Source organism: Ascaphus truei, chromosome 20, assembly GCF_040206685.1.
Source record: "Ascaphus truei isolate aAscTru1 chromosome 20, aAscTru1.hap1, whole genome shotgun sequence".
NCBI lineage: Eukaryota > Metazoa > Chordata > Amphibia > Anura > Ascaphidae > Ascaphus > Ascaphus truei.
The window spans coordinates 15,366,882-15,378,308 of record NC_134502.1 but is presented as its reverse complement, the minus strand read 5'-3'; the positions used below and the strand labels follow the sequence as shown (position 1 = coordinate 15,378,308).

General features: G+C 41.5%; 1 protein-coding gene across 5 annotated transcripts in view; it reads left to right on the top strand.

Annotated features, from left to right (window-relative positions):
• Positions 1-10,105, top strand: part of LOC142470692 (olfactory receptor 6B1-like) — a 63,060-nt gene extending 52,955 nt beyond the window's left edge. For all 5 annotated transcript variants that reach the window (XM_075577318.1, XM_075577320.1, XM_075577321.1 and 2 more), the window contains exon 3: positions 8,680-10,105. In XM_075577318.1, the coding sequence (XP_075433433.1) occupies positions 8,683-9,624 (942 nt within the window). In that variant the 5' untranslated portion in view covers positions 8,680-8,682 and the 3' untranslated portion in view covers positions 9,625-10,105. The remainder of the gene's footprint in view (positions 1-8,679) is intronic.
• The last annotated feature ends 1,322 nt before the right edge of the window (positions 10,106-11,427 follow it).

The window sequence follows — 11,427 nt, the reverse complement described above, 5'->3', positions numbered from 1 at the left end:
CAGGCCGGTCCCAGTCCCTACCTTGTCGTGCACCTTTCCCCAGCGGTGCGCGACAGGTTTCAGTCAGGCAGGGGAATTTGAAATTAACATCTGCGACGGAGGCGTGGCCACTCCCCCGCCGGCGGTTCAGCCAATAAGAGCAAACCAGCTGCGGGGCGTCATGGCCATGCCCCCGCAAACCCACAGCCATGCCCCCTCCCGTCGCAAACCTTCCCTCTCCTCTCAGACCGCCTATCGCGGTGTAGCGCTGTGCACGCACCCCGCCCCCCCCGCCGGGCGCGCGTGCCACAGTGAAGACTGGGGACTCAGCCTAATTGAGCCAGCTGTGCTGAAGTAGGGATATCCTGAAAACCTGGCCTGTTTGCGGCCCTCGAGGACTGGAGTTGTGCAGGCCTGCCTTATTGCATAGAATGCTCTGTTATTATGGCCCTTAAAGCTGCAGTTCAGTCTTTTTTTATTTTTTTTTAATTTATTTTTTTACTTCAATAGTTTCATGTGTGCAATCTCTAATTACCTAAAGAACTGTATAGCTGCAGGTCAATTTGTTCTCCATGTATTGATAGGCGAAATTTGGTTACATAATTAGTGAAGGGATCTGTTTTTCTTCTGCTTCTGTCTCTCAGTGAAAGCTCATGAATATTCATGAGCACTCCTGCACTGACATGTGCTAAAGGGAGGGCAGGACTGACAAAGGGGTGTGCCAGGGCTTGTGACAGGACATGAAGGGGCAGTGCCTTAGCAAATGGCTTTTAAAATAGAATACAAGAAAATTGGTCTTTCAAAGTTGTTGTTTTTTAAACAGAAAATGCTAAACGTATTTTTTCTTACTACAGAAATGATTTATTAAAAAAAACACACATGCGGGATATTGACTGAACTGCAGCTTTAATGTTTGACTGTTACAAGACCAATGTGCAGCTGAGCTGATCTTTAAATAAGTACAGTATGTGCGGCTAATATTTGATAAATCAGTAGCTAGTATTGATAAAAACTGAATTACATATAGACCCATCTCAACTGCACTTAGATACTGTAGGTGAGATTTTTTGCAGGTGAAATCGTTTTTAAACAAAGTACAGTATATTAGGTTAATCTATGCACTAGTAGTTAATCTTTTAATTACCTAATTTAACCATAGTCTGCTTTATAGAGGAAAACACAAACTCATTTTATGTTCCAATTAATTTCTTGTATATGGAATATGGCAAAATGTAAGATTAATCAAAGCTTTCAATATATGTATTTTCCCATTACTAATTATACTAATTACGTACTTGTAAAAGTGCTCTTTCCATCTGCTCGTCCATATTCCAAGTGCTCTTACCATATTGCAGGCAACATGTTAGGCATGGGACATAGAGGGTTCAGCCGCGCTAAGCCGCGCTCCTGCTCTGCCACGCCTGTTGAAAATGGTGCTTTTTTCTGTCCTTGCAGGCGAGGCAGTGAGCGCTCTCTGGGGGAGGAGGCATGCCAGAAGGCGAAGACGGAGGCGGGGCTAGTCCCTCGCTCCCATTAGATGGGAGCGGTCACTTGACCGCTCCATCGCTTCCCCGAGCGGCAAATTTTAAACTTGCCTGACTCTGCAAAGTTTCTGAGCCTCCGCACGCATGCGGAGGGGGAAACTATAGCCGCGCTGATGACAGATGCAGGGGGTTTGTGCATCTGGTCAGCGCGGCTCAGCCCGCCTCAGCGAGCTTGAACTCGGAAAGATATAAAGTAACTAAGTAAAACAGCTAATGCACTCCACTTCTCGCTGTCTCAACAACAGTAATGCCTCGTCCAGGGTGGTGCTGAGCAGGCGCTCACGCTCACGCTGGACCCTTTGCGACAAGGCACGTGGCACGTGGCCTGCTCGGCACTCAGCCGCTTTGCAGAGCAAGCAAAATTGATTTCGCTGCTCGCAAGCACGTCTCATGAGCGGTTTGCCCAATGAGGGCGAACCAGCTCCCAGACGTGCGCAAACCTAGCCGGCCAGGAAAAGCACGGCTGAGCACCGGCGTGCACGTTCCCTACCTGGACGAGGCCTTAATCAACACTCACAGGCTGTCGAAACTTTGTGCCCTAGCGCTGCCAGTTTTGCATAGCGCTTTACAGAGCCATTTTGTAGGCACAGGTCCCATGGAGCTTACAATCTATGTTTTTGGTGCCTGAGGCACAGGGAGATAAAGTGACTTGCCCAAGGTCACAAGGAGCCGACACCGGGAATTGAACCAGGTAACTCAGGGCCAGTCAGTGTCCTTACTCACTGTCCTTACTCAATGCTGTGATTTTTCCTGCAATCTGTTGTTCTTCCTATGATTTGTTCTAAGGTTTTAGGTTTACCTGCAAGTTCCCCTGAAGTTTGTTTCTTTGCAACCTATGATATCCCTACGCCTGATATCTAAAGTTTCAGATTTAACTGCATGTTTCTCTGTCTGCTATTCCTATGTCTGATGTCAAAAGTTTCAGATCTAACTGCAAATTTTTCTGTAGTAGTTTCCTGCGGTCTATGATATTCCTATACCTGATTTCTAAAGTTTGAGAGGTAATTGCAGGACACATCTGCAGGACACGAAGGAGAAATGGGTGAATGCTGAATTAGAAGGCATAGTGATATCTAAAGAGACTGTATTAGTCAGCTTGGACAGGAGGGGTTATATACCAGCATTAAGCATAGAGCTGGTTTAGATGCTGTCACTAACTTTCTCAATACAAGGGGTCCAGGCATACTGTACAGTACTGTACTGTATACTGTAGGCATGCTCAGAACTGTACATCACAAGAGTATTAAAACAATAGATGCTGTACGGGTATAGAATACACATACTGTATGTAATGGAATACATGTAGAATAAATGCATACTTTTTATTTTTTGGGTTTATTTTACAGTATATATAAAAAAAGTATTGTATACGGTCTGAAAACAACAGCATACTGTTTCAGGTTTTCTATGAAGCTCTCAGTTACAGTATTCTATCCTAATCAATAACAACGGCCACTAAACTGTAGACTCCGGTACGTGGTTTTTTAAATCCGATTCAGCAATGTGCATGCATTGTTACACACAGCGATATTAGCCATCGAAATCCCTCCATTTGCCGTTTTCCGCATGAGATGACAAAGTTTTATTTTCTGAGGAAAAACAAAAGTACAAGTTTTACTGTAATGGTCAGTCAGTCCCCTAAAGAAGTTCCCACAGTCAGTGACACCAATAATTTTCTCGGGGGGCGTCTCCTGTTCACATGCGCATGCGCCTACTGTCGATGTGATGACACGCATATGCGTTTCAAGAAGGTTCCAATGCGCATGCGCCTAGCTTTGCACCAATTGTTCAGTATCTACTATAGAAGCTGCTCAGCCAATGATATTGCTTACAGGAGATATTGCTTACAGGAGAATCGCTTGACTGTGCATTGAATTGATATTTCAAAAACAGAATAAAATACGGCAACATTACTCACCATAGACTTTGCCAATCAGCTGGTGCCGAGCCACTGCCAGTCCCGTATTCTTGATTATACACACAGTTGACAGGTGACAGCGGGACTACGACACCTGCCACTCTAGTTTGAGGTACAGTAGTCATATCCTTCTTGTGCCCATTTTCTTTATATTTGGGGCACCTCAATATGCACACTATACCTACTCAGATCCCTTTGAAAAAGTTAGCCGAGACTGACGAAAGGCGTCAGGGAGCGTCGTGACGTCAGACGCACTGACATTGAAGTCTACATCCAGCGCAGGAGCGGACTGATCCTAGCGCTAGTGCTGCAGGCACTACCTATACGGAACTTTTTGTCTGGGACTATTCACAGCACACCAGCCCTGGGAAACTGCTGGAACGCTGCTCGTTTGCCAACGGAGCCTGGGAATGCCCCCAAAGTCTGCATTTTGACCGGATGACTTACATCAGTCCTGGAAATCTGCTGAGATGCTGCTCCTTCACCAACAGAGCCTGGGACTGCCCCAAGAGCTTGCAGTTAGACCGGATGGTGGTGATTATTATCACATATGCTTGATTTTATTGTACTTCTTGTAAGTGCGTTTTTTACCCCTCCCTCCCCCTCCCCTCCATTAAATATAGTTTTATACGCTATGGGCGTGCGCTCTCTCCTCTTTTTTCCTTTTTTATATATGGTAATAAGTATAAAGTTTAAATACTTCAATAATAATAGTAATTACTTGGTTACTTAGTTAAACCTTTTGGCCAAAGCGTCGTAAGCCTGCATACCAACGTCAAGGTATAACCAAATTAATGCAGGTCCTAACATTAAAACTGTGAACCCTTTTTACCTCTGTATGAGGGGAAGCAACTACAGTGAGTCTTGTCCATTCAGAAAAATTCCATTACCTCCCAAGTTAAAAAGGTGGGGAGGGGTGAGCTCTTGGGGGAGGTGCCACCTACCTCCATTTAACTGTTACCAGTCAGAAATTGATTAACACACACACATTCCCAGCTAACTCAAACTCCTACACCCACCACATCATGAATATATATTTATGCCAAAATGAGTGCTACTGGGCATTGCAAATGTATACAACAAAATGTTGTAAAACAATGGATGGATGCTCTGTTCCTATCCTGTTTTGAAAACCTATAAAAATCTAAGAAACAAAAACAAAACAAAAAAAAAGATTTATTTTAATATTTACACTAAGCTCGAGTGCTATATAATGGGTTTCTTTTCTCTCTCAAATAACTCTTCAGCTATTAGTTAAATACTGATGTATTAGTTAAATCCTTAGTAAATACTGATGTATTTACTATAGCTATGTCTCATTTGTAAGCCTGTGCATGTTTATCTAAATTCCCAAATCAAAAGCACACAAGGTCTGCCTATTGCCCCCTTTCCCTAGGTGTACATGAGATGTGTATGCGTGTGTGTGTGTGTGTCTATAGACGCTTATGCACACGCGGTCCTGGAGGCAACAGCTGCGTCTGCGCATGCGCAACCAACAGCAGCCCACTACGTCACTTCCATGATGGATTTTCATCTCCATGCAGGAGATTTTACCCATCAAAATTCAGTGGGTGCCACCAAAGAAGTTTCACTTCAAAAAGTAAAAAAGGGAAAATATACGAAAAAAAAATGAAAAAAGGGAACAGAAAAAAGAAAAATAGAAAAAAGACACAAACCAATCCAAAATATAAAGGAGGGCTATTTCGATGTTTCAGGGTATTCAGCCCTTTCTTCTGGCCATTCCAGATCATTCTGATTTTTGTGTTATTTTAATATTTTTGTTCTCATTGGTAAAAAAATATTACTTTCGACCAACTTTTTTGCATTGTTTTTGATTGCGGGATAGATATTATTTTGGTTCACTGTATCATTAAACGTGTCAGGTCTCTTTAGTATTACAACCTGAAATAAATCTAGCAAGGGAAAGGTTAACATATCTACAAGATGAAGATACTAACCTGCAATAAAGTTCTGTGAGGTTACTGACTGGGTCGGGAGTTGATGTTTCCCTCCAGGAATATTTTCAATACTCCTAATGGGGTCTCCATGGAATTATGTGCAATGAGTATCACAAGGACTGTTCTCTCTACTGCATAAAGAGTATAAAAACCTCTATCAATTTGGGTATTGTTAACATTACAGTCTGCCAGTGGCAGACACTCTACCCGGCATTACAAGAAGCTCCCATATTATAGGAACAACCAAAAGCATAGATAATTACTTCTCAAAGTCTTATCTCTTTGATACATACATCTCACTCTGGACATTTACAAGTGAAGGCTAATTTGGTTCTCTGAAAAAGTGTAGCTGACCGAGCCTAATCATTGCTGTGGTAATTATAGATAACGGTAAGTGTGGGATACTCAGCAAAGTCAAATGACTGTTTTATGTTTTGCAGTAGGGGTGGTGATTTAATAAGGAGAATGTTAACTATATAACATGTATAACAAAATAGCTGTGTTGATATTACATTGGTGGAGTCTACATATTAACGCAAATAAAAATATGCTTTAAGTTCCCTATATCTTTATCTTATCACAGTTTTGTCGAATGTAAGAAACAAATGAATCAGTTTTTGGTATGTTATGTTTGAGAAACATTGTCATTTGTATGAATTTTCCCCCCCATACAGTTTCATTGGAAAACGTCATCAAATCATATACATTGTCTACATTTTTTGTACTTGTCATAACATTGTCATTTGCTTATAACATTGGATCAGTTTAAGCTTCTTGTTTCCATATACTGAACATGTTTTAGTAAGTTCCACATTTTTTATTTTTAAATATGAAACTGTATATTGTTGAAGTTTAACAATTCTAACAGTGTTTGTGCTTAACAGTAAAAATAAAATCAACAATGAATAAGTCTCCTTTCTTGTTTGAATTTTGTCAATTTGTCAGTCTTTTTACTCCTATGTTTACCCCTTTGTACCTTTTCTTTAATATTTGAATTATTATAAAGTGGTTTTTTTCTGTTCTGATTTTTTTACTCAATTGTATGTCCCAAACCTCTCTGGCTCTCATTGTTCTTCTGCTGTCTGTATTACTTTTTATGTCCTGGACGGAGTATGTGATCTTGTAAGTTCTTTTAATGTCTTGTTTCTGTCTGCATCTGTTCTAATGTTTGGGCTTAATGTTTAGATGTTCAGGAAGAGTTAGGGATTACCTTCCTGGGATCAAGTGTGTTTATCAATACATCCTTGTTATCTTATGACCTTTATAGCCCCCCTTATTGGTGGGTCTTGTTTGAACGTTTGTGTTGTGGGACACGTTGTGCGTTGGAAGTTGTTCTGATTTCGCTGTTTGAGTTCTTGGGATAATGTGTCAATGAACCTCTCCCAAATTTTGAAAATGTTTACTTCTCTTTGTCAATGGTTGCTTCCACCCAATATAATGTGAACAGGCCAAAAAAAATGTATCTCCATAAATCTAATGAGGGGGAGGGGGGGGGGGGCTGAATGATGTAGGATTGTTTATCTTGCAGCCATTACAATGATTTGCCTGAGTTTATTGGTTTCCTTTGGGTCTGATCCTTCCCTATCCCTTTAATTTTCTAGATATGTAAAAGTGAAGATCATGAATTCTTTGATTACAGAGATACTGTATTTGTTTGTTGAGTCTTTACAGCATTTCATCTCCTGTGCCCAAAGATGTTGGATCACAGGGCAGCACCACAGACTGTAAAAGGTCTGCTTTCGGGACTGTGCATTTAGTGCAATTGCTATCAGTGACAAGCTATTTCTTCACTCAGAACTTGGGGGTGGTATATGTTCTGTATAAGATGTTCTACTGCATCTCCTGATTATATAGATGAGATGAGCTTGAGTGTGTTTCCAAAGTGCCACAGGATGTCTTCCATGTTCATATTTGGGCAGTCCTGTTCCTATTCCTGCTGTGTTGCTATCATGTGTTTTAACAAACATTTATGTAGGTTTTTATTGTATTCTGCAGTTCTGGATTTGTTATTGGCTTGTTTAGTGTCTGTTAACTGGGAAGGTTGGCCCCTTTTATACATTTTTTTCTACCAAAAAACGCTTTGATTATAGTTCGGTTGTCTTTTGCCGTTTTTACTTACACATCTATATCTGAATGTTTTGTTTAGTTGAATTAAGATACAATCTGAATTATGTTAGATCTTCCATTCTGATCGTGGTTGTTGTCTGTTTGAGTCTGTTGTATCTCTGTGATCACTGCAGTTAGGCTTTGGTCCTGCTGCGTCCAGCAGTCCGCGCGGCCGTGCGGCAGCAGACCACCAGCCACTTTCCTCTAGTGTGGAGGTCCCCGCTGGCTCCTTATTACTTGGCTGACTGCATGCTGTGACGCGTCAGCCGGCCGATGCTGCAAGCTCCTAGTGATTTTCAGCTCTGACACGTGACGTGGTGCGGCAGTCAGCCAATGGGTGAAGGAGGGGAGGGAAGGAGCTACGGATGGGAGGGGAGCAGGGAAGGAGCTGCGGGGGAAAAGTGTGTGTGTATATGTATGTGTGTATGTATGTGTATGTGTATGTGTGTGTGTATGTGTTGTGTGTATGTGTTGTGTGTATGTGTTGTGTGTGGGGGTGGTGGTGGGGGGGTGGACGGCACCACAGCACCACGATCTCAGACCTGGCAAAGTTTACCACACCCCCCCCTCCTACTCCCGCCCCCCTCCCGCTCCGGCTCCCGGCTCCCTGCAGACCGCATATCGCGGTCAATTGCCTGTCAGCGCGCCGCCTGTCTGAAGTGCGGGCGCGCTGACTGAGGGAGCGGGACCTTAGCCTTACATTACTTAGTTGTCTTCGTTATATAATTTTATGTTTTGTGATTTTGGATTTAGGAAAAGCTTGTCCCAGTTAGTGCAACATCAGCTTCAGGATAAGAGTAATTTTACTTTATATGTTTTGTCAATTGAATGCAGCATTGGGCACCCCCTGTCTCTTGTTAAGAGTAAGAGTAGTAGGAATAAGAATGAAGTTAGGATTAGATTTAATATACAGCTGCAGCTGTAAAACTTCACGGCGCTGATTTCGTGTGCTCTGCTGTACTCCATGCAGCATGAACGTGGCCAATCGCCCCAGGCACCCGCGCTTATCGCGATTGCTTTGTTGAATTTCATGGATTCTGTTTCTTTGGGTGCAATGAAATGAATGAATTGCAATGTGTACAGTACTGTGCTACTGTGTCAATTTAAGGTGTTTAAAAAACAGAACACTAAAATGCCATTTTGAATAGATAATTTGTGTTTACTCTGTCATCAGGTGATGTTTGGGAAGAATCAAACAACAGTCTCTGAATTCCTGCTCCTTGGATTCCAAAATCTTCACAGCTTCAAGATTTTACTCTTCATTCTGTTCCTCATCACATACATTATGACCTTAAGTAGTAATCTGCTGATCATCACATTGGTGTCAACCAGTCATCAACTCCATTCTCCCATGTACTTTTTCCTTGCCCACTTGTCCTTAACTGACATTCTGCTTACAACGGTTATTGTCCCCAACATGCTGCGCCTCATATGGGTAGAAGGTTGCACTATGTCTGTTTTTGGATGCATCAGTCAATTTCACTTTTTTGCTTGCTCCGTGATTACACAGTGTCTCCTTCTCACAGTGATGTCCTATGACAGATATGTGGCCATCTGTCACCCATTGCGTTATACCACCATTATGGATTTCAAGCTTCGCCTCCAGCTGGTGATCTGGTCTTGGCTCATAGGATTTTTGGTGGCATTACTCTTAATTCTTCAGATTAGTCAGTTACAGTTCTGTGTCCCCAATGTCATTGACCATTTCTTCTGTGATTTAGCTCCGTTGCTAAAACACTCATGCTCAGATACCTCCTTCCTAGAAATTGAAGGCTTTGTGCTATCCATCATTGTAGATTTCTTGCCTTTTGCCTTCATCATTGCAACCTACGTATGTATATTCCACACCATCCTCAGGATCCCCTCCACCACTGGGAGACAGAAAGCCTTCTCCACCTGCAGCTCTCACATCACAGTTGTTTTCACATATTATGGGTCACTGATTACTATCTACGTTGTTCCATCTATATACCAACCATTTAACATAAACAATGTCCTATCTCTGCTGTACACAGTGGTGACTCCCTTTTTCAACCCCATCATATACAGCCTGAGGAACCAGGAGATCGGGGCAGCTCTGAGGAAAAGGTTTCAAGATAATAACAGTTTTTTAGCATAAAAGGAGAGGGAGGCAACTCAACATACTGTATAAACCTCTTTGCACTGTAAAGATGTCAATATGATTTATATTGAATTTGTCTTGGTACCTTCTTGGTAAAACATTATGCTTAGGTTCATGACGGATGATCTCTTACTGATAAGACTATATCGAGGTTGGCCATCCTCCCAAAGAGGATGATGCACTGTACACTTAGAGGATTTTAAAGCTGTGCACTAGATTAAGCACATGCACAGATATAGAAAGGGTTATTGCACTTATTGGCACATATCATGAGATATGTTGTGATATTCTGTATTATCAGTGCCATTCAGTCCTCTGGAAACGCTGTTATATTCTGATTTATGCTGTGTTATCATTCGGTAAAATAAAGCTTGCTACATCTGTACCATAGGCTTATAACGACTGGAACATTCCATGTTTATTAGTTCTTGTAAAATATTGTTGTTATAGATCTTCATTTTATATATATTAAAATAGATATGCAAATCATAGATATTAAATAATGTGGATATTGATTATATTGGTTAAAAAAATCTAGATATATTAATAATATAGATGTTAAAAGTTTTGATATTATAATTATTATATTAATATTATTTATTTTAATATTGATCACACCACCAAAATGTATATTAATGAATAAAATATAATTTTGTACCGACTGTGTGTGTTTGTTGTGTGCAGGAATAGCTTCTATTATTACTTTAATTAAATCAAATTTGTAGACCAATAATGCTTTAAGTCGACGAGGAAACGCAGAACTGATCTATACATTCGGTATTCACATGGAAGAAAGCTCCAAACGTTTTGCTTATTTACATGTCTATAAATTTGAATAATGGAATTCAAATTGTATTCAGTAAGGGAATAACTTGCAGTGCATGATTTTAAAGTGCAGCAAGTTCCATAAATAGTACAGCTGAATCCCGTTATAACGCGGTACTCAGGGTCCACATAAAGAGACCACGTTATAACCAGGATTGCCTTTAAAAAAAAAATGTCCACCATGATCAGGGGTTCCGCGAGGCCTTACCCGCATCTACAGCTCTCTCCCTGCTTTATCAGCTTCGGGCGAGGGGGTGTGTTTTGTTTAAATAGGGCTCTTGTTGCCTGTCCTTCCCCTATAGCTTTTGACACCCAGAGACTACATCTCCCAGCATGCTCACTGCCTGACAGAGCTTGTGATTTGTTATTAAAGTTTTCCCAGCATGCTGGGAGATGTAGTCTTTGGGTACTTTTTTTTTAACGGGAGCCATGCTGAGACCGCGTTATAGCGGATCTGCATTGTAGCGGATCGCGTTATAACGGGGTTGAGATGTATATACCTGGTGTTTCAGATTGAACACAATGCAATCTTTGTTTATATGCTTTTCCTTATTAAAAAATCAATGTGCTAATGGGGCGTGGCTTTGAGCAATGCAAGATGGCTGCGTAAATCTAGAGCTCCTTAGTAACAGAACCTCAATCCACTGTCATCCTTGTAATTCTGCAGCTAAATCCTGTTTTAAATAGCAGAATCTCAAAGACTATTGTATAGACTACACACCAATACCACTTTTATAACAGTCAAATATAAATTAATGGAGCTGGAGTTGTGTTTAGAGGCCTGGTGGGCAGAACTTAAAATAGAAAAACAATCAATTACAGAGACCGTTATTGAAACTGAAGGAGTGCGCATCCCTCCGCAGACTGAGGTTATCCTGTATCAAATCAGCTTGTCCCTGAGAGTATCAAGGTGAGAGGGTCTGGGCGGGGGCTGACAGGTCTGGTGCGGCCAGTGTGGAGCAGGCCTGGACAACA